The sequence below is a fragment of the Nerophis ophidion genome, linkage group LG15 (assembly GCF_033978795.1).
Source record: "Nerophis ophidion isolate RoL-2023_Sa linkage group LG15, RoL_Noph_v1.0, whole genome shotgun sequence".
Classification (NCBI taxonomy): domain Eukaryota; kingdom Metazoa; phylum Chordata; class Actinopteri; order Syngnathiformes; family Syngnathidae; genus Nerophis; species Nerophis ophidion.
The window spans coordinates 25,824,074-25,846,424 of NC_084625.1; the positions used below are offsets into that span (position 1 = coordinate 25,824,074).

The 22,351-nt window shown below is 39.9% G+C and overlaps 1 protein-coding gene across 1 annotated transcript in view; it reads right to left on the reverse strand.

The window, feature by feature from the left end:
* Positions 1–22,351, reverse strand: part of ofcc1 (orofacial cleft 1 candidate 1) — a 136,809-nt gene that overhangs the window by 70,280 nt on the left and 44,178 nt on the right. The window contains exons 2-4 of the mRNA XM_061922501.1: positions 16,542–16,799; positions 8,684–8,936; positions 8,120–8,283 (exon numbers count right to left, since the gene is read on the reverse strand). Of these exons, the coding sequence (XP_061778485.1) occupies positions 8,120–8,283; positions 8,684–8,936; positions 16,542–16,799 (675 nt within the window). The remainder of the gene's footprint in view (positions 1–8,119; positions 8,284–8,683; positions 8,937–16,541; positions 16,800–22,351) is intronic.

Here is a 22,351-nt window from a genome sequence, read left to right on the forward strand (position 1 = left end):
GCGCTTTTGGTAGCTATCCACAAGCTTCTGGCAAGCTTCTGGTTGAAGTTTTAAACCACTCTTCTTGACAATATTGGTGCAGTTCAGCTAAATGTGTTGGTTTTAGGACATGGACTTGTTTCTTCAGCATTGTCTGCACGTTTAGTCGGGACTTCGGGAGGGCCATTCTAAAACCTTCACTCCCGCCTGATTTAGCCATTCCTTTAACACTTTTGATGCGTGTTTGGGGTCATTGTCCTGTTGGAACACCCAACTGTGCCCTAGACCCAACCTCCGGGCTGAGGATTTTAGATTGTCCTGAAGAATTTGGAGGTAATTCTCCTTTTTAATTGTCCTTTTTTACTATCTGTAAAGCAGCAGTTCCATTGGCATTAATACAGGTCCAGAACATAATACTACCACCACCATGCTTGACGGTAGGGATGGTGGTCCTGGGATTAAAGGCCTCACCTATTCTCCCCCAAACATATTGCTGGGTGTTGTGGCCAGACAGCTCAATTTTGATTTCCTATAAACGGAGGTGGGTAGTAACGCGCTACATTTACTCCGTTACATCTACTCGAGTAACTTTTGGGATAAATTGTACTTCTGAGAGTAGTTTTTATGCAACATACTTTTCTTTTTACTTGAGTATATTTATAGAGAAGAAACGCTACTCTTACTCCGCTCCATTTATCTACATTCAGCTTGCTACTCGCTACTTTTTTTTATCGATCTATTATGCTTGTTTTGGTTTTTCAAAGTAGGATCTACGCATGCCTGCGTTTCACCAATCACATGCAGTCACTGGTGACGTTGGACAAATCAAACAGAGCCAGGCGGTCACATGACCGTCACACGTATTACCCGACTTAAGCAAGTTGAAAAACTTATTGGGGTGTTACCATTTAGTGGTCAATTGTACGGAATATGTACTGTACTGTGCAATCTACTAATAAAAGTTTCAATCAATCAATCAAAAGTGTAAAGGAAAAAAGACACTTTATTTCAACCGTACTTCCCATCAAAAGCCTAAAGACTGATCGCACAGTTCCTGTCTTAACAATAAAAGTGCTGCTCCATCGAGGCTGCGCTAACAAAATAAGAGTCTCCGAAAGCCAGAGCATACAAGCTAGAAAGCTACGGAGTTTGCCACCAATGAATTTATTGTAAAGTGTATAAAAACAAATATGGAAGCTGGACAAATAAGATGCCAAAAACCAACGAGTTTCATGTTGTATTAAACAAAAAAGAGGAACTTTTTTTCTCCTCCATTTGAAAACGTGGAAGTTATCAGCACTTTACTGTCTGATTCCAATCAATGCAAGTCATCAGAATCAGGTAATACACCAACTTATATTCTTGTCTTAATGAAAGATAGGAATCTATATGTTAGACATGCATGTTTTTTCATTAAAACACCTTTAACATGTGAACAAAAACGGCAAAATAAATAAATATACATTATATACTGTATATATAAATGTATGTATGTATATATATATATATGTGTGTATATCTATATATATATATATATATATATATATGTGTGTGTATATATATATATATATATATATATGTGTGTGTATATATATATATATATATATATATGTGTGTGTATATATATATATATATATATATATATATATATATATATATATGTATATATATATACATATGTGTGTGTGAGTGTGTGTGTGTGTGTGTATGTATATCAATCAATCAATCAATGTTTACTTATATAGCCCTAAATCACTAGTGTCTCAAAGGGCTGCACAAACCACCACGACATCCTCGGTAGGCCCACATAAGGGCAAGGAAAACTCACACCCAGTGGGACATCGGTGACAATAATGACCCAGTGGGGCGTCGGTGACAATGATGACTATGAGAACCTTGGAGAGGAGGAAAGCAATGGATGTCGAGCGGGTCTAACATGATACTGTGAAAGTTAAATCCATAATGGATCCAACACAGTCGCGAGAGTCCAGTCCAAAGCGGATTCAACACAGCAGCGAGAGTCCCGTTCACAGCGGAGCCAGCAGGAAACCATCCCAAGCGGAGGCGGATCAGCAGCGCAGAGATGTCCCCAGCCGATACACAGGCAAGCAGTACATGGCCACCGGATCGGACCGGACCCCCTCCACAAGGGAGAGTGGGACATAGAAGAAAAAGAAAAGAAACGGCAGATCAACTGGTCTAAAAAGGGAGTCTATTTAAAGGCTAGAGTATACAAATGAGTTTTAAGGTGAGACTTAAATGCTTCTACCGCGAGGGCATTCCAGAGTACTGGAGCCCGAACGGAAAACGCTCTATAGCCCGCAGACTTTTTTTGGGCTTTGGGAATCACTAATAAGCCGGAGTCCTTTGAACGCAGATTTCTTGCCGGGACATATGGTACAATACAATCGGCAAGATAGGATGGAGCTAGACCGTGTAGTATTTTATACGTAAGTAGTAAAACCTTAGTCACATCTTAAGTGCACAGGAAGCCAGTGCAGGTGAGCCAGTACAGGCGTAATGTGATCAAACTTTCTTGTTCTTGTCAAAAGTCTAGCAGCCACATTTTGTACCAACTGTAATCTTTTAATGCTAGACATGGGGAGACCCGAAAATAATACGTTACAGTAGTCGAGGCGAGACGTAACAAACGCATGGATAATGATCTCAGCGTCTTTAGTGGACAGAATGGAGCGAATTTTAGCGGTATTACGGAGATGAAAGAAGGCCGTTTTAGTAACGCTTTTAATGTGTGCCTCAAAGGAGAGGGTTGGGTCGAAGATAATACCCAGATTCTTTACCGTGTCGCCTTGTTTAATTGTTTGGTTGTCAAATGTTAGAGTTGTATTATTAATAGAGTTCGGTGTCTAGCAGGACCGATAATCGGCATTTCCGTTTTTTTGGCGTTGAGTTGCAAAAAGTTAGCGGACATCCATTGTTTAATTTCATTAAGACACGCCTCCAGCTGACTACAATCCGGCGTGTTGGTCAGCTTTAGGGGCATGTAGAGTTGGGTGTCATCAGCATAACAGTGAAAGCAAATACCGTATTTGCGTATGATTTCACCTAGCGGCAGCATGTCGATGCTGAAGAGTGCAGGGCCAAGGACCGAACCCTGGGGAACTCCACACGTCACCTTAACGTAGTCCGAGGTCACATTGTTATGGGAGACACACTGCATCCTATCAGTAAGATAAGAGTTAAACCAAGACAGGGCTGAGTCTGACATACCAATTCGTGTTTTGATACGTTCTAATAAAATATTATGATCGACGGTATCGAAAGCAGCGCTAAGATCGAGGAGCAGCAACATAGATGACGCATCAGAATCCATCGTTAGCAATAGATCATTAGTCATTTTTGCGAGGACTGTCTCCGTGGAGTGATTTGCCCTGAAACCGGATTGAAAGGTTTCACATAGATTGTTAGACGCTAAGTGTTCATTTAACTGCTCCGCAACAATTTTTTCGAGGATTTTTGAAATAAAGGGAAGGTGAGACACCGGTCGGTAGTTTACCATGAGGTCAGGATCGAGGTTAGGTCTTTTAAGAAGAGGATGAATAACCGCTTTTTTGAATGCTAGGGGAACAGTGCCCGAGGAGAGTGATAAGTTTATAATATTTAGCACTGATGGACCTAATAATACAAAGAGCTCCTTGATCAGTTTCCCAGGAAGAGGGTCAAGTAAACATGTTGTCTGTTTTATTCCATTTACACGTTGTAACAATTCCTCCAATGTTATTTCCTCAAAACGAGAGAAACTATTTTGGAGGGCAGTATCCGCCGTATATACCATCGTATCAGTGTTAATAGAACCCCGTTGTAGCTGGGACGCATTGTCTTTAATCTCCTTTCTAATGACTTCAATTTTCTTACTAAAGAATTGCATAAAGTCATCAGCTGAGTGGGTTGAGCTACTGGAAGGGGTCCCTTGTTGGGTTAGCGATGCTACCGTACTAAACAAAAATTTAGGATCGTTTTTATTACGGTGGATGAGATTTGAGTAATATTTAGCTTTAGCTAAGGTAAGCATGCGTTTATAAGTTATTAAGCCATCACTCCATGCTTGATGGTGCACCTCAAGTTTAGTCGTGCGCCATTTGCGTTCCAGCTTTCTGCATAATAATTTCTGAGCTCTAGTTTCTTCTGTAAACCACGGGGTGCGCTTTTTTGGAGCCTTTTTTAACTTTAGCGGTGCTATGTTATCAATGGTTTCGCGCAGGGCGTCGTTAAAGTTGTGTATATATGAGGTAGATCACCTCGACTTGGTCATTTATTAAGTAATTGATTAACGTTGAAAAACTTATTGGGATGTTACCATTTAGTGATCAATTGTACGGAATATGTACTGTACTGTGAAATCTACTAATACAAGTTTCAATCAATCAATCAATTAATGCCTACTGAGCCTATGGTGCTTTTAAGTTATTGTAGCTCAATGTGCCTTATTTTTTTTATTTTAATGTACTATTATTTCATATATATTATTGTTTTAGTTGCTTAAGAGATATTCCTGGCTCTGAATTTGCTTGTTGCTATTTTTATGTTTTTGTGCATTATTTGTTGCCGTAATTATTAAACACTAGGTTTTGTTACAGTGTGCAGTGAAGCATGTTTAGCTATTTATCATCCTGCCGGGATGATACTTATAAGAAACTCACTTTACTTGTCACAATGGAGGCGAAGATTAGTGATTTAGAAGTAGCTAAAATACTGCCGACTATGAATTGGATGTTCGCTGTTAGCAAGCTAGCCATGTCTTAAAAGAGTGGTCCCCAACCACCGGTCCGGGGACCGGTATCGGTCCGTGACGCGTTTGCTACCGGGCCGCACAGAAACATTAATTGATTTATAAACTACCGCATTTTCTTCAAATTATTGTCCGCATGTCCCACTAAACACACCATTAAGCTTGTTAACTTTTTTATTATAGTACATGGGATCATACACATTAACGGACTTATAAAATGTTAATGTGCCAGATTGTAGCCAAAGGCAAATTTTTTTGGCTGTTTTTAACTGCCACATGTAGAAAGCCGGTCCGTGAAAATAACGCATACATTAAACCGGTCCCTGGTGGAAAAAAGGTTGGTTCACCCTGTCTTAGAGCACCCTTTCCTGAGGGTGATTCAGTGTGATCGCTTCACCTTTATTGTCAGTTTTTCAGCCAAAGTGTCTGCTTGTAAGTACTCCGTGATTGTGCGCTGCCGAACACGCTCCTCTGCTCATAAAGCCAGCAATGTCATGACGTGATGGCGCGGCGTCATGCCCGTTAAAATAAATTTAAAAAATCAGAACCGGTACTTTTCAAACAGAGTATAGTACCGTTTTTGATTCATTAGTACAGCAATACTATACTAGTACCGGTCGGTATACTGTACAATCCTACTTACAAGACTTGAAGGATATCACCATTCATTACTATGTTGAAGGGTAAATAAAAGGTAACTCCAAAACGAAGAACCAAAAATAAGTAGTTCTTTCCATAGGACTACTACCATTAACGTCAGCACCGGTTTCTTATAGGTCCAAATTAATTGTTTGCCAGTGTCCAAAAATGATACAAGAGTAAATCATCAATATGCATATTGTATCTGTAGCCAATGATTAAAGACTGCCTAAAATGTAATTAAAAAGGATAACAGTCCATTCTATCTATACTTACAGCCCAAGGCCTTCGTTTTTTTTCCGAAATGGGTCATGCTCCGTGTCAGAGCCCCTTCCTTGGAGCCAGTATGAAAACTGTAACCCATAAAATTATCAGCCTTGCTTCAGCCTTGTGGCCTACATTCAATACAAGCCCGCGTGGCGCTTGAGTGGCAGAAGTCATTATTCCCGGCCGCTGTTTTAATATTGTCCATTTAGCCGCAGCCCGATAAGCGTCCCGCTTACTGAAATTAGATGCCACCCTCTGCTCGGCCGCCAATCTCAAACTGATTAATTCAATAAGGGTTTTCTTACTTTTGGGTCCGGTAATGGAATTTGGCCACCAGATACAGTACAAGGCTGGGATAGCACACCTTGAATGAATACGCCGCTACTCATACTGTAAGCCACCTTTAATTTTTCCACTATTTTAAAAGCCTCTTTAAGTCTTGGAGGTGCGTTCAGGGGATTTCTGACTTTCAACCAATGAAAAGTCTGTTGCACCAAATTTCTATGGAAGTGGTCTGAATACATAAAGAAGATGTTGCACATTGCCCATTGTGAGCGAAAACGTACGGCACTAAACAGAATTGTATTTTTGACCCCAATTAGTCTTTAAAATTACTAGGGTTTGATTTTATAAGTTGCTAATTAAAATCGAACCATCCACGCTCCAAATGTCACTAGATATTGAAATAACCAGTTTACCCAATAAATGTGGTAGTGGCCCTCAACACTGCAGAGGCTCTGAAAATGAAAATAATTATAATAGTATATACTGGCTATCCAAGTTATCATCATTCATCACAACAATTGTTTTGCTCGGTCATATTTTTGATTATTCATTTTGTTAATCTTTTTTTTCTTCTCAGCACTGTCCTTCAGACTCAAGTACTTCCTTCCTTTGCTTGGAAAATCTGAGTTATGTCGATTCCCAGCAATGAGGTAATGCTAGCAAGTCAGACCATATGTTTTGATCGGGGTTCCCCGTGGCATTAGCTGTGTCAACTAAAGGAGAGGATGCTTGAAATTCACGTTATTGTTTGCAACTTAAAGTATAAAACTAGCCAAGAGACGTCTCTTATCATAAAACACTCTTAAGTTGAGATACGACTCTTATGTATGTAAATAAAAAACAACAAACATATTAACGTTGTCAAAACACTTAAAGTTCAGACCTCGGGGCAGAAGTAGGAGAGGAAACCACGGACAACGAAGACCACTAGAGCGACGAGATCGACCCAGAGTGAGATGAGCCCCCGCGAAAGACGCATCAACCGGCCACCGAAAGGCGCGCCGCGACGAGCAGGAAGAGAGGGTGCGCTATAAATTGGCGCGACCGACTGGCAAGAAAACTCATTGATTGAAATAATAAATGAAAGTAAAACCTGCTACCATGGGTCTTGCATCGATCGTCACTGCAACCCACACGATGACGGCTGGAGACCCGTCACAATGACTTTAAACCATAACTAACCATGCCTCAATATAGCTCTTGTCTCAAAATAGGTGTACTATCACCACCTGTCACATCACGTCGTCACTTATTTTGAGTTTTTTTCTGTTTTCTTGTGTGTACTGTTTAGTTCTTGTCTTGAGCTCCTACTTTGGTGGCTTTTTCTCCTTTTTTAGTATTTTCATGTAGCAGTTTCATGTCTTCCTTTGAGCAATATTTCCCGCATCTACTTTGTTTCAGCAATCAAGAATACTTTAGTTTTTTTTTTAATCCTTCTTTGTGGGGACATTGTTGATTGGCATGTCTTGTTGTACATTATGGACGTCATCTTTGCTCCACAGTAAGTCTTTGCTGTCGTCCAGCATTCTGTTTTCGTTTACTTTGTACCCAGTTCAGTTTTGGTTTCGTGCTGCATAGCCTTCCCTAAGCTTCAATGCCTTTTATTAGGGGCACTCATCTTTTGTTTATTTTTTGGTTTAAGCAATAGATACCTTTTTACCTGCACGCTACCTCCCGCTGTTTCTTACATCTACAAAGCAATTAGTCACCTGCTGCCACCTACTGATATGAAAGAGTACTACACAGTTACTCGAGCTCCATACAGCACCAACACTCGACAACAACACATAATTTGCAGACTATAATTACTGGTTTGCAAAAAATATTTTTAACCCACATAGGTGAAAATATATAATCCACCATGGCACACCAGACTGTATAGTGGTTGAAAAACACTGAAATAGTTTATATGTTGACTATTTCAAAACTATTTCTAACACTTGTTTGTAAAATTATTTCAATCTTCCAAGATTTTTTTTGCCATTGAGACCTGGTGTTTGAGCCTGTGGGGGTGTAAGTTATTTCTGAATGGATGTTTAAGTATAGTGTGCTGGGGAAGAGCACTGTGTTGCGGGAAGGGTATTCATATTCTTTGTCAGACTGTCCCTCCCTGACGCTTCTGTTTAGAGATAGCCAAGACTTTTATTACTTGTACAATAGTTGGTGTTTAAATACAGCATGAGATGTTAGCAGTCTCACCTGAGCAGGTAAATGCAGAGGATGGTGACGGACAGGAGGAAAATGACAGCATAAAGGAAGAGGGTGATGATCACCCCGGCTGCACCCGACTGGTCCACTCGGCGGAAGTGCCAGTAAAGTTTGGCGGCGTCACCCACTGGTCTATCTGGGCTGTAAACGAGATGCTGCAAAGACAATTATTTGGGTATATTAATTTCAAGGTGTAAGGAGTGCCGCCCCACAGCAATGTGTGACCTGGTTGCATAATTATCCTGTATATTAAGTGTATTCTTGTTTTTCAAATAAAATAGTGATTTATATTTGATCCATGGATTTATAATACAAACAAAAGGTGTACACAAAATATATGCAATATTTTGACACAGGCTAGTACTTCATGATCAGAACACACTATGTCCCTGTGACTAATAAAAGGACACCCAACTAACCTTGCACTTTTTCTCTCTCATCCTCTCTCCCCTCCTCATTTTTTTTTTTTTTTTGTAATCTAAAGTCACTTTGCCAAGATAAAGTGAACTCCTATTTAAAGTGCACAAGTGTCCAAGTTATTTTTAAGTGACTTACCCCAAGGACGGCGTCCACTGCAAGGACTGCCAGGGGGTGCAGGACTGTCCACACTCCCTGAGCCATGATAAACTTTGACGTGAAGGAAGGGAGTGAGCCAAATATCTGTTGACAGCCCCATCTGATCAGAACCAGCAGGAACGTTACTGCGTTCAAGGTCAGGGGACCCACCACCACCATCGCCAGCTCCTCGCGGGTGTGGAGCAGAGAACTCTGGTACACAAGGTCCACCGTGTGTGCGTGGAACTGGAATCTGGTGGCAGGGGATTATGTGCATGTGTCAATATGGTGATGTGATGCTGCTTTGGGGACATCCATTCACATTATATCAATGTTTCATTTATCATTGTTGGGCCAGAAAATATCTGTTTTTCAAATATGGGTCGCAGCGGTACTTGGTTGTAATACAAGTTTTCACTCCTTGTGGCTGTAATGACAATCTCAAACAAACAGAAGAAGCCTGGAGCTAAAGTCAAAGAGCTGTTCTTTTAGCGCCAAAATTAGGACTAAAGAGGTGAAACAATATTTAAATTTTAACTTAAATTGTAATTATAGCTTGTTTAGGTAAAATATGTCATTAGTATTTATTATTAAAATGTATCAAAACGTCGTCACGTTGTGTCATTGCTAGTTTTAGGAGCAGACGAGCATGTTCAGCGGCACACAATCACGGTGTACTTACAAGCAGACACAGTGTGTGGACAGAAAAGGGAGAACGGACACATTTTGGCTTAAAAACTAACAATAAAGGTGAAGTTATAACACTGAAATGCCCACCGGAAGAGCTGATTTAAGACATGACTAGATAGCCAGCGGCTAAAGTCCAGGCCCAGTTGGCAGTTGTGGAGAGGCGGAGCCGGCGAACGAGCGGCGGGGCAGAGCACACTGCAGCCCGGCCCAAGATGGCGGCAAGGAGGCGGAGAGGACGACCGAGCGGAGAAGCGGGGCGTGCCGGGAGCGACGCTACGAGCGAGATCAGGTGCATGGCTCGCACACCGGGAAACAATCAACGTATCTCCTCAAAGTGTATAAAAGGGGAGAAGGAGGAGAGATTGGGGCGGAAGGAGTACGAGAGCCGGCAGCAGCGACTGAGAAGCACAAACGCCCAAGAGCAGACGACGACGACGACGGTGGCGGCGGCTGAAAAGCAGACCGTGAACAAGCAGTGGAGGAAGGAGCTGAAAATCGACACGACCTACACTAAATCTTATTGAAAAATAAAGAAGTCAAACCAGCTAAACAGATACAGTATCCTTTCTTGGTGGTCAGTGGAACCTGAGCGACGACGGCAAGAGTCGTTCACAGCAGTGTTTTAGCTACTTCTAAATCACTAATCCTCGCCTCCATGGCGACAAACAATGTACTTTTCTTCCAAGTATCATCCCTGCAGGACGAGGAATAGTTAAACATGCTTCACTACACACCGCAGCTCACCGGCGTCAAAATGTAAACTAACGCCATTGGTGCATCTACATCTAACATCCACTGTAATGATACCAAATACAGTAGCATATCTAGTCGATACCATTATGACTACGTCAATATTTTTTGGCATCACAACATCTTCTTTTGTTTTTATTTTTAATTATATTATATTTATGAACTCAGGAAGTATGTCCCTGGACACATGAGGACTTTGAATATGACCAATGTATGATCCTTTAACAACTTGGTATCGGATTGATACCCAAATTTGTGGTATCATCCAAAACTAATGTAAAGCATCAAACAACAGAAGAATAAGTGATTTTTACATTTTAACAGAAGTGTAGATTGAACATGTTAAAAGAGAAAGTAAGCAGATATTAACAGTAAATAAACAAGTAGATTACTAATTAATTTTCTACCACTTTTCCTTAATAATTTTGACAAACTAATAGAATAATAAATGACACAATATGTTACTGCATACATCAGCAGCTAAATTATGAGCCTTTGTTTGCTTACTTACTACTAAAAGACAAGTTGTTTAGTATGTTCACTGTTTTATTTAAGGACAGACTTGCAATAAAAAAAAAAACATGTGTTTGATATACCTTAAGAGTTTTAGTTAAAATAAAGACAATAAGCCAATTGTTTGTGGTCCCCTTTATTTAGAAAAGTACCGAAAATTGCAAAATCCCTTTTTCTTCAGAAGATTTTATTCGTATTTATTTTTGTAATCAGCCTTGATAATATTGTTTGTGTTTAACACATACTTTCATATCATTCGTTTAGGTGTATCCTGCTAAACTGTAAGTAGGTTTGACATAATTGTTGAATATGACTAAAATCATGACTAAGATTACTAATTCAGTGTTAATATTTGAGTGAGGCCCTTGGAAGTCTACAGTGGAAAAGTTGGGCCCCGATGTCAAAAAGGTTATGAACTGTTGTATTATATCATATTATTTGTGTTTAATGTAAGAAGACAATGAATTCCCTCTTATGCTATAAAACTGTTTTTTTACCTGCTATAAAGTTCACCCTTCTGGAAGCTGCATTTACAGCAAGCCTCATGAGCTTCTTAATCTTCCCAACAGTCAAGAGGAGGCAAAGCCAATCCTCTTTATGCTCATTAAGTCATACCTAACTCGCTTCAAAAGTCCCAACGTGTTCCTGATCCTGTCCATTAATCCTGCTGACGACGTCCTTTAGTGTTTTATGTGAAGCAAAATATTGCAGGTTCTATCTTTTATAATCTTCTTAAGGCAGGGTTGGCATTTTGAAAGTGTCCCAAGCATTATAAATTATGCCATTTTGGACTCACATATTTTGTACAGAGATTCTTAACACAATTGTCTGGATCACAACAATGCATTCCAAGACCAAAACAAAAGTGCCATTCATTGGCCCAAGTGTGAAGCTATAGAGCATATATGACAAATATAACTGTAGTTTGACAAGAAACATTTTGTCGACATTGTCTAAATCAGAGGTCTCGAACTCAATTTACCTGGGGGCCACTGGACTCTTCCGGGCTACAATAGGGGGTGGGGTAAGGGGGGGGGGCGTGTATACTGTAGCCCGGAAGAGTTAGGGCTGCATGGGATTCTGGGTATTTGTTCTGTTATGTTTATGTTGTTTTACAGTGCGGATATTCTCCCAAAATGTGTTTGTCATTCTTGTTTGGTGTGGGTTCACATTGTGGCGCATATTTGTAACGGTGATAAAGTTGTTTACACGGCCTCCCTCTGTGTGACCTGTATGGCTGTCGACCAACTATGTCTTGCAGTCTCTTACTGCGTCTCCAGAAGCCAAATACATCATGTAAATGGGCCGGCACGCTGTTTGTACATGTTGTAGAGGACGTTAAAGACAGCACCTCCACGGTGACCCCTTACTATTGCTATTTGAGTGAAATTCGGAAGAATGATTACTCCTTAAGGGGCACTAAAAACTGGGAGTCTCCCGGTAAAATCGAGGGTGTACAAATATGACGACGTAAGGCGCCATTCATTTAAAACTAGGGGGCCGCACCAACATTAAATTTTCATACTAAGGTGCGGGCCGCAAAATAACGTCTCGCTGGCCGCGTGTTTGAAACCCCTGATCTAAATGTTTTGTGTAAGAACAATACCTGATAATTAGCAATTTGGACTACATCTTTTACGGTTTTGCTTTTTTTAATGTCAGAAGTGGGATGCAAATGGAATGCTTATTAAGTCCAGTCGAACTTGCTGTAAAAGTCCATTGCATAGGTGATTTGGTACACATAATTTTCTGTTTTATGTGAAGCAAAACAATATATTTTATTGTAGTATCAATGTTTTGATGCCAAGTCTCTTTTATAAATGGTAAATGAGTTAAACTTGTATAGCGCTTTTCTACATTCAAGGTAATCAAAGCGCTTTGAAATTATTTCCACATTCACCTTTTCATTCACACACATTCACACACTGATGGCGGGAGCTGCCATGCAAGGCCCTAACCACGACAGATCAGAAGCAAGGGTCAAGTGTCTTGCTCAAGGACACAGCGGACGTGACTAGGTTGGTACAAAGTGGGAATCGAACCAGGAACCCTCAGGTTGCTGGCACGACCACTCCCTCAACACCGTCCCCAGCTATATTATATATATATTTTTTTTGGCAGGGGTTGTATTTTGAAGGTGTCCCAAGCGTTATAAATGATGCATTTTAAACTCACATATTCTTATGTGTAGAGGTTTTTGACTGATCTTGCCTGGATCAAAACAATACTGCAAAAAAGGTACAGTTATTTGACTGATGTGTGAAGCTGTATATGAAAAATATAACTGTAGCTTAGCAAAAATAATTTTAAAGATTGTTTTATGTTGGAGCATTTACGGAAAATATCTAATTCTGGCGACAAAATTGTCTGTTTTGCTTTTTTGGTGTCAGAAGTTGGATGCTAATGGGGACTCATTAAGTCCAATGCATACCTGATTCGGTCCATTGATCCTGCTGATGACACCCTCTCATGTTTTATGTGAAGCAAAACTATAGCTTTTGTTGCAGTATTCTTCCTTTGACACCAAATCCCTGTTATTTTTAAGGCAGCGTTTGTATTGGGAAGGTGTCTCAAGTATTTAAATTATGCATTTTGAACTCACAGATTCTGTATAGAGGTTCTTTTGACATGAATCTGAACTTTTGATGCCTTTTTGATGTGAATGCTTTGGGCTACGTTTTATATTTGTGGGAAATTTTGAAGGTCGAAGGAAGTGACACTGTGTGTGTAAATTGTTCTAGGCGATAACTCAATGGAAACCTTTTGCCTGGATTAAAACAAAACATAACCAAACAAAAGTACCATTGATTGGCCCAAGTGTGAATGTACAGTATATAATATGTACGACAAAAATAAGTGTAGTTAGACTTGGTACAATATCTGACGTTTTGCAATTTTGGCGACATCTTTTTCTGTTTTGTTTTATTGCCGCAGGAAGTTGGATGCAAGTCCCACCCAACTTGTTCTAAAAGTCCCAAAGTGTTCCTGATTGTGACGAGTGATGCTTCTGATGACGTCCTTCAGTGTCATCAGTCCTGCACAATGCAGATTATATCTTTATTATCTTTTTAAGGCAGGGTATGAACTCTGAAAGTGTCCCAAACAATATAATTCATGCATTTTAAACTTACAGATTTGGTATAGGGGTTTTTTTCCGACAAAAAAAAAAAGAACTTTTAAAGCCTATTTGATGTGAATGCTTTGGGCTATGTTTTATATTTGTGGGATTTTCAAGACTGAGAAGTTTTGAAGGTTTAAAGAAGTGGCACTGTTTGCTGGGTGTGTAAAGTGTGCTAGGTGATAACACAACGGTACCTTTTTTGCCAGGATCAAAATTATACATTTACAAGGCCAAATAAAAGTACCATTAAATGGCCAGTCTGTCGCCATGCAATATTTAAGACAAATGTAATAATTCAGTTTGATAATAAGCAATTTGAGATGGAGCAATAACTGAACATGTGCATTTTTGGAAACTTCATTTTCAGTTTTGCTTTTTTTGTTGTCAGAAGTTGGATTCAAATGTAAAGTCCTATGCCAAGTCGGATCATTCCAAATTCCTATAAACACCAGATTTTTCATAGATACACAACTTTCGCCTATGTTTAAATGCCTTAGCTATTCACAGTAATGCAATGATAAAAGTCAAACAAAATTGAAATTATCTGGGTGCCACATTCCCGGAAAGCCAGGAAACCGAGTAACAGGAGCGCTCTGCTGTTAATAAAGACCGTCTGCCAAGAATCTGGCCAAACATCAGAATTTTGACAGGACTCTAGTGTTTTTAAGAATATGATGAAAACATTTGAGTTATTTTAACAGAACTCGCGAGCCACCAGTTAAATAGCCGGAATGTTGACAAAGAGAGAACCTAAAATAGAACCTTGAGGAACACCACTCGCATGACTGAATACATTTAACATATGTCAGCTAATTGCTTATAAATCACATTAGGGGGAAAAAAACTGCCAAACAGGAGAGGACTTCTAGGGGTGCCATGAGGAACACCTCAGTTATGTAGTTACAAGTGTAGAACCCAGTGTTTTAAGTTTGCAAGCAAGGTTGAGATGTCAATGCAAGAGCCAAGTTCCTCTAAACAACGAGAACACTGGTGTTTTTGAGAATGTGCTGCAGAAATGCTTGTTTCCAAAGTTTTAAACAGAGGGTGTGGGAAGGTATGATATAATGATTGATTTACATAGCTCCGGAGGCCATGGGTTGAATAGACCTGCCGTATATGGACACCATACTACAACATCCAAAAACAAAACCCAATATATCAATGTATACCTCAAAGGGATGCTATAATAACATTTGTATTATTGGCGACAACTTCTTTTTTTTTTTTTTCCATATTTGGCGTCAGAATTGGGATGCTAATAGAAGAATGTGTTTAGGTCTCTCTGCCAAGTTGGATCCCTCCTGATTCAAGACAGCACAACATATTTCATAGATACACACCTCTTTCGAATGTTGGAATTTTGTAATTGAGCATTGGAATTATACTGAAAATAAAGGTAAATGTTGAAAAATGCCAGTGTTAACACAAACATGTCGTTATGCATGTACGGTCGTGGTCAAAAGTTTACATACACTTGTAAAGAACATAATGTCACGGCTGTCTTGTTTCCGATACATTTTACAACTCTTATTTTTTTGTGATATAGTAATTGGAGCACAAACTTGTTGGTCACAAAAACCATTCATGAAGTGTGGTTCTTTTATGAATTTATTATGGGTCTACTAAAAATGTAACCAGATCTGCTGGGTCAAAAGTATTCATACAGCAATGCTAATATTTGCTTACATGTCCCTTGGCAAGTTTCACTGCAATAAGGTGCTTTTGGTAGCCATCCACAAACTTCTGGCAAGTTTCTGTTTGAATTTTTGACCACTTCTCTTGACAAAATTGGTGCAGTTTTGCTGAATGTGATGGTTTTCTGACATGGACTTGTTTCTCCAGCATTGTCCTCATGTTTAAGTCAAGACTTTGGGAAGGCCATTCCAAAACCTTAATTCTAGCCTAATTTAGCCATTCCTTTACTACTTTTGACATGTTTGGAGTCATTGTCCTGTGGAGTTGGTCACATTTTCAGTAAATCCATAATAAATTCAGAAATTAACCAAATTTCATGAATGTTTTTTGTGACCAACAAGTACGTGCACCAATCACACTAGGGACAGCGTGGCACAGTTGAGAGAGTGGCCGTGCGCAACCTGAGGGTCCCTGGTTCAATCCCCACCTAGTACAAACCTTGTCACGTCCGTTGTGTCCCTCCATCAGTGTGTGAATGTGTGTGTGAATGGGTGAATGTGGAAGTAGTGTCAAAGCGCTTTGAGTACCTTGAAGGTAGAAAAGCACTACACAAATACAACCCATTTACCATTTACCATGTATCACCAAAAAATAAACGTTGTAGAAATCATTGGAAACTCAAGACAGCCATGACATTATGTTCTTTACAAGTGTATGGAAACTCCTGATCGCGACTGTATGTCATAAATCTGCACCTTTGTTACCCAGATGCTATTTTTAAAACCTGTCGTACAATGCTGCATTCCCCACTGCAAAAAGACAATACATTCTTCCCAAATATTATTCACGGTGAAATTAAGAAATTCCCCCAGAAAGGTTTTTCAAATATTGTTGACAAGGGGTTCCAAATATGATCTTCATGTTTACAGTGTTTGTTGGAATGTGGTACAAAGGTGCAATATGTCTTATTCAGCAATATTCCTACTGTACTTTATGTGTTGGTTCACCATGATGCAGCAGAAAGTGCTACAAAATATACGTTGTCTGCATATCTCTGCTAGCCCCTCCCCATCCTCACATTGTGTGTGCGTGTGTGTGTGTGTGTGTGTGTGTGTGTGCGTGCGTGTGTATCAAAGGAAGCCAACTCACTTGTTGACAGGAACTGCTATGGCCTGCAGGTAGAGCCACTGGCTGCAGTAATGCAGGTAGAGCCTCACAAACCACATCAAAGCCAGCAGCAGTATAATGAGGCCAAGCTGCCAAACAGAGCCCCGCCAGCTACCACGCATTTGTTGTTGTTGATGATGTTGCCGGGGTAACGGTAGGCCCAGCTCGGACGGCAGCATGCGGAGGGCCAAGTGGGCTGGATCGGACAGCTGAGAGGGACCCGGTGCAATTTGCGAAGATCTGTTTTAAGACAATTAACGATAAAATGACTTACACAGGGCATAATGAGGTTGCATGCTCGCAGGGCAAATCTGCACTAATGAGGTGCAGTGCAGTGGTCATCTGAGGGGTCCAAGGCAAAGTAGTCATTGGGACCCTCCACAAAACATATCAACATGGTAATTGACCGTGTTGTTAGAAACTATATTGCAAGTTGCACATTAAAGTTACTAACACCCACCAGTTCCCCCTACAAAGTTATTTTGCTTTATGACTAATATTGCTGTGTGTGAGACATTTCAAGTCATTTTGAGTATTAATGACAGCATGTGGTGTATTTTGTCTGAAAATTAATAGCACAAGCAACACCGTAGGGGTCTATGTTTTGACTAACGTTCACTTTTTTGAGTGCAGCAGTCCCAGATAAGAGGTGGCTTATAAGAACATACCAATAAAAACAAACACAAATATCAATTTGTTTTAAATTTTTGTTTTATTTACATGTCCCATGATTTTCTGATCTGAATTAGGGATGATGGGATCTGGCCAAGATCTGCTATCTACAATACTATCCGATTCCACTTCTGACGCCGAAAAATGAAAGACAATTCTGTCGCCAAGATTACAGATCTTTTTTTCTGTTTGTTTTTGCAACCTTCAACCTCTGGAAAACCAAAAAATTGTTTTCTGTTTCACACGGTGTAGTAGTTCACATAGTTGCTGTAGGGTCTCGGAAAGAAAAAACAAATATTGTTACAATGTGGTCCACACAAATATAAACACAAAATTAGTAATCTTACTTTTGATTTTAATGTTGTACAATAATTACAGTGCTAAACAAAATAAACATTGATTAATTAAATACAAGATAATAATAATAAATTATATACAACTGGATGCATTATAACTACACTTAATAATAAGTAGTTTGTAATATATATGTTTCCTAAATAAACTATTAATACAACTAAAATGCAAATGTTAATACAGATTCACAACTTTGTTCATATATTTTGTGCTCAAGAAACCTCTGTAGGATTTTGGCTCCAGACTTCTTCAGTTTGTTTTGTATTGTTATTACTGCCACAAGTGGTGGAAACGTGTGTTACAACTGAGTACTGATGCAGCCCATACGTAAGGACCAGAGCTGAGAAATATTTTTGCTGCACTCTCTCTCTCTCTCTCTCTCTCTCTCTCTCTCTCTCTCTCTCTCTCTCTCTCTCTCTCTCTCTCAATATATATATATATATATATATATATATATATGTATATATATATATATATATACATATATATATATATATATATATATATATATATATATATATATATATACAAACCCCGTTTCCATATGAGTCGGGAAATTGTGTTTAATGTAAATATAAATGGAATACAATGATTTGCAAATCATTTTCAACCCATATTCAATTGAATGCACTATAAAGACAAGAAATTTGATGTTCAAACTCATAAACTTAATTTTTTTGCAATTACTAATCAACTTAGAATTTCATGGCTGCAACACGTGCCCAAGTAGTTAGGAAAGGGCATGTTCACCACTGTGTTACATCACATTTTCTTTTAACAACACTCAATAAACGTTTTGGAACTGAGGAAACTAATTGTTGAAGCTTTGAAGGTGGAATTCTTTCCCCTTCTTGTTTTATGTAGAGCTTCAGTCGTTCAACAGTCCGGGGTCTCTGCTGTCGTATTTTACGCTTCATAATGCGCCACACATTTTCGATAGGAGACATGTCTGGACTGCAGACAGGCCAGGAAAGTACTTGCACTCTTTTTTTACGAAGCCCCGCTGTTGTAACACGTGCTGAATGTGACTTGGCATTGTCTGGCTGAAATAAGCTGGGGCATCCATGAAAAAGACGGCGCTTAGATAGCAGCATATGTTGTTCTAAAATCTATATGTACCTTTCAGCATTAATGGTGCCTTCACAGATGTGTAAGTTACCCATGCCTTGGGCACTAATACACAATATAGGGGCGATATAGCTTGGTTGGTAGAGCGGCTGTACCAGCAAGTTGAGGGTTGCAGGTTCGATCCCCGCCTCCGCCATCCTAGTCAATACCGTTGTGTCCTTGGGCAAGACACTTTACCCACCTACTCCCAGTGCCACCCACACTGGTTTAATTGTAACTTAGATATTGGGTCACTTGAGGAAAAAGAGCTATATAAATGTAATTCACTTCATTTCACTACACCCCCATACCATCACAGATGGTAGCTTCTGAACTTTGCGTCGATAACAGTCGAGATGGGTCTCTTCCCCTTTGGTCTGGATGACACGATGGCCAATATTTCCCCCAAAAATTTGAAATGTGGACTCGTCAGACCACAAAACACTTTTCCCCTTTGCATCAGTCCATCTTAGATGATCTCGGGTCCAGAGAAGCCAGCGGCGTTTCTGGATAATGTTGATAAATGGCTTTCGCTTTGCATAGTGAAGCTTTAACTTGCACTTACAGATGTAGCGACAAACTGTATTTAGTGACAGTGGTTTTCTGAAGTGTTCCTGAGCCCATGTGGTGATATCCTTCAGAGATTGATGTCGGTTTTTGATACAGTGAGGTCACGGTCATTCAATGTTGGTTTCCGGCCATGCCGCGTACGTGGAGTGATTTCTACAGACTCTCTGAACCTTTTGATGATATTATGGACCGTAGACGTTGAAATCCCTAAATTTCTTGCAATTGCACTTTGAGAAGCGTTGTTCTTTAACTATTTAACAATTTAACTATATGCTCACGCAGTTGTGGACGAAGGGGTTTACCTCGCCCCATCTTTTCTTGTGAAATACTGAGCATTTTTTGGGAAGCTGTTTTTATACCCAATCATGGCACCCACCTGTGGGATGTTTCAAATAAGTCTTTGATGAGCATTCCTCAACTTTATCAGTATGTATTGCCACCTTTCCCAACTTCTTTGTCATGTGTAGCTGGCATCAAGTTCTAAAGGTAATGATTATTTGCAAAAAAAAAAAAATTGATCTGTTTGAACATCAAATGTGTTGTTTTCGTAACATATTCAACCGAATATGGATTGAAAATGATTTGCAAATCATTGTATTCCGTTTGTATTTACATCTAAAACAATTTCCCAACTCATATGGAAACGGGGTTTGTATATATATATAAATATATATATATATATATATATATATATATATATATATATATATATATATATATATATATATATATATATATATATTTATATATATATATATATATATGTATATATATATATATATATATATATATATATATATATATATATATATATATATATACATGTATACATGAATACATGAATGCAGTTGAAAAGGCGTTGGATGAATTGTATTTATCCACAGCGAATTTATTCCAATTCTGCACTTTATCTTAACTCACCAGTGGCCAACTTTCATGACAGATGTTAGCTCGCTGAAAACCTATTAATATTTATCAGCCCAAAATTGCTGGCTAAGTGTTTCCTCAATGAATCCCTCTGCCCATGTGCGCATCCACGGAGGAACTTGAAACAATTCAACACCTCAGAGAGAACGCCAAGCTCACAAAAATCATCTGTTTTTGTGGCACGCGGACAGTCTTTGTATATTTCGGCGCAGTTTGCAAGGTGGGAGGAAATGCAGTGCGTTTGCTCGGAGTCCATTAAAGTAATGCGAGATGCAAGTCTAGACTAATTTATTGGGTGGAGGGGTAGGGCAACACAATTGATTCTGTTTTCTGTCCTTAGGCACTGTACCATTTTCCCTAGATAGACACTACAAAGTGAATTCCAACCGTGCTCTGGGACGCCGTGGTGAGACATTGGGATATCCAAAGGCAAAGGCCTAAAGTCTTACCATCAAACATCTGACTCTGCATCCATAGCTTGTCTACTTTAAACTCACTTTAATTAATGCTCGCCAGATAATGGAGGTCAGGCCGTACTGCTTGTGTTTACATGTATCAATCACTGCAGACTACTCCTATATGCTACAGTATATGTGGTTTGTCACACGTGTGCTCGCCCACTCTGACATATTGCGAGTTCGTCTCCATCTGTGCTCTAGATATGAAAGGGAATAACTGAGTACACCAACAAAGGGCGTCGCAGAGGAGGCAGAGGTGCTGAGGGATGCTAAAGACTGCTCCAAGGGATCGCTTTCTGCTCCTGTGGCGCCACGCAAACGCGCATGGATGCTGAAAACTACCAGACATGGTGTTAATTTGCTTGGTTTACATAACAACAGTCATATGGAGACTTAAATGAAAATGTTGGAAATAGTAGTCATAACAGTGATTTAGGGATTTCTCACTGGCACCCATAGTGGGCAGACGCTCCCTTTTTCTCTCCCTTATCTCTCCTGTTTGGTCTTTTCTTAACTTTCTTGTCGCCCCTTTTTGCATTGATCTCCACATCCAAACATTGAAATTGATGAATAAAAGTATGCGGGCTATAGAGCGTTTTCTATTCGAGCTCCAGTACTCTGGAATGCCCTAAAGGTAACAGTTGGAGATGCTACCTCTGTTTAAAATTACCCCCCTTTTAGATCAGTTGATCTGCCGTCTTATTCTCTGCCCTGCCCCCTCTCCTGCGTGGAAAAGTTATTAGGTGACCACAGATGAAGCGCTAGCTTTTCAAAGTCGGGACCCCGGGGTGGACCACTCATCTTTGCATCTGTTGGGGACGTCTCTGCGCTGCTGACCTGCCTCCACTCAAGATGATCCCCTGCTGGCCCCACTATGGACTGGACCCTCACACTATGAACTAGATCCACTCTACGTCAATTACACCGGTCGCCCAAGGGTGGCGGTCCCCACATCTGCGGTCCCCTCCAAGGTTTGTCATTGTATCCCATTGGGTTGAGTTTTGTCTTGCCCTGATGTGGGATCTGAGCCGAGGATGTCGTTGTGGCTTGTGCAGCCCTTTGAGACACTTGTGAATTAGGGCTGAATAAGTACACTTTGTTTGATTGATTGAATGATTAACTGGCCTCTCAATGGAATTGACAAGATCTCGGGGTTGGGGGAACCTGCATAATTTGATGGAACGGTTGTTGCTGGACACACGACGGACACTTGGGAGGAAAAGGACGAGGACCTTGAAGAAAACTACCTATTCGGAATTACTGCTGATTGGAGTGAGCGTTTCTGTAGTTTGTCGGCAAATTGAAAGACGCTGGCAGCATTCAAAATACCCTAAAACTGCCACAAAAAAAAATGGGGGATGCGGGCAGAGCTGTGGACATTCTTGTTGTTTTGGATAACATCGGACAGTAGCATCCCATTAGCCTGCTCAGTGGCTAAATAACCCCACGCAATATCACACATATTCTGTGGGGGTTTTCTTCTCATTTTTTTTTTTTCATTACGGTTACAAAATAAGCCACCATGGGCCCAAAGACAGTTGCAGGTGATAAATCACAAAGCTAAACTAATGCAACTGCCTGTGTGTTACGTATGGGCGTGGTTCGCATCATTACGAGATAAAAGTTGGGAGTGGGCGGCGTGTAATACCTACAACAATTTGGAAAATTAGCACTACAATTTACAATGCAATTCACCTTAATATG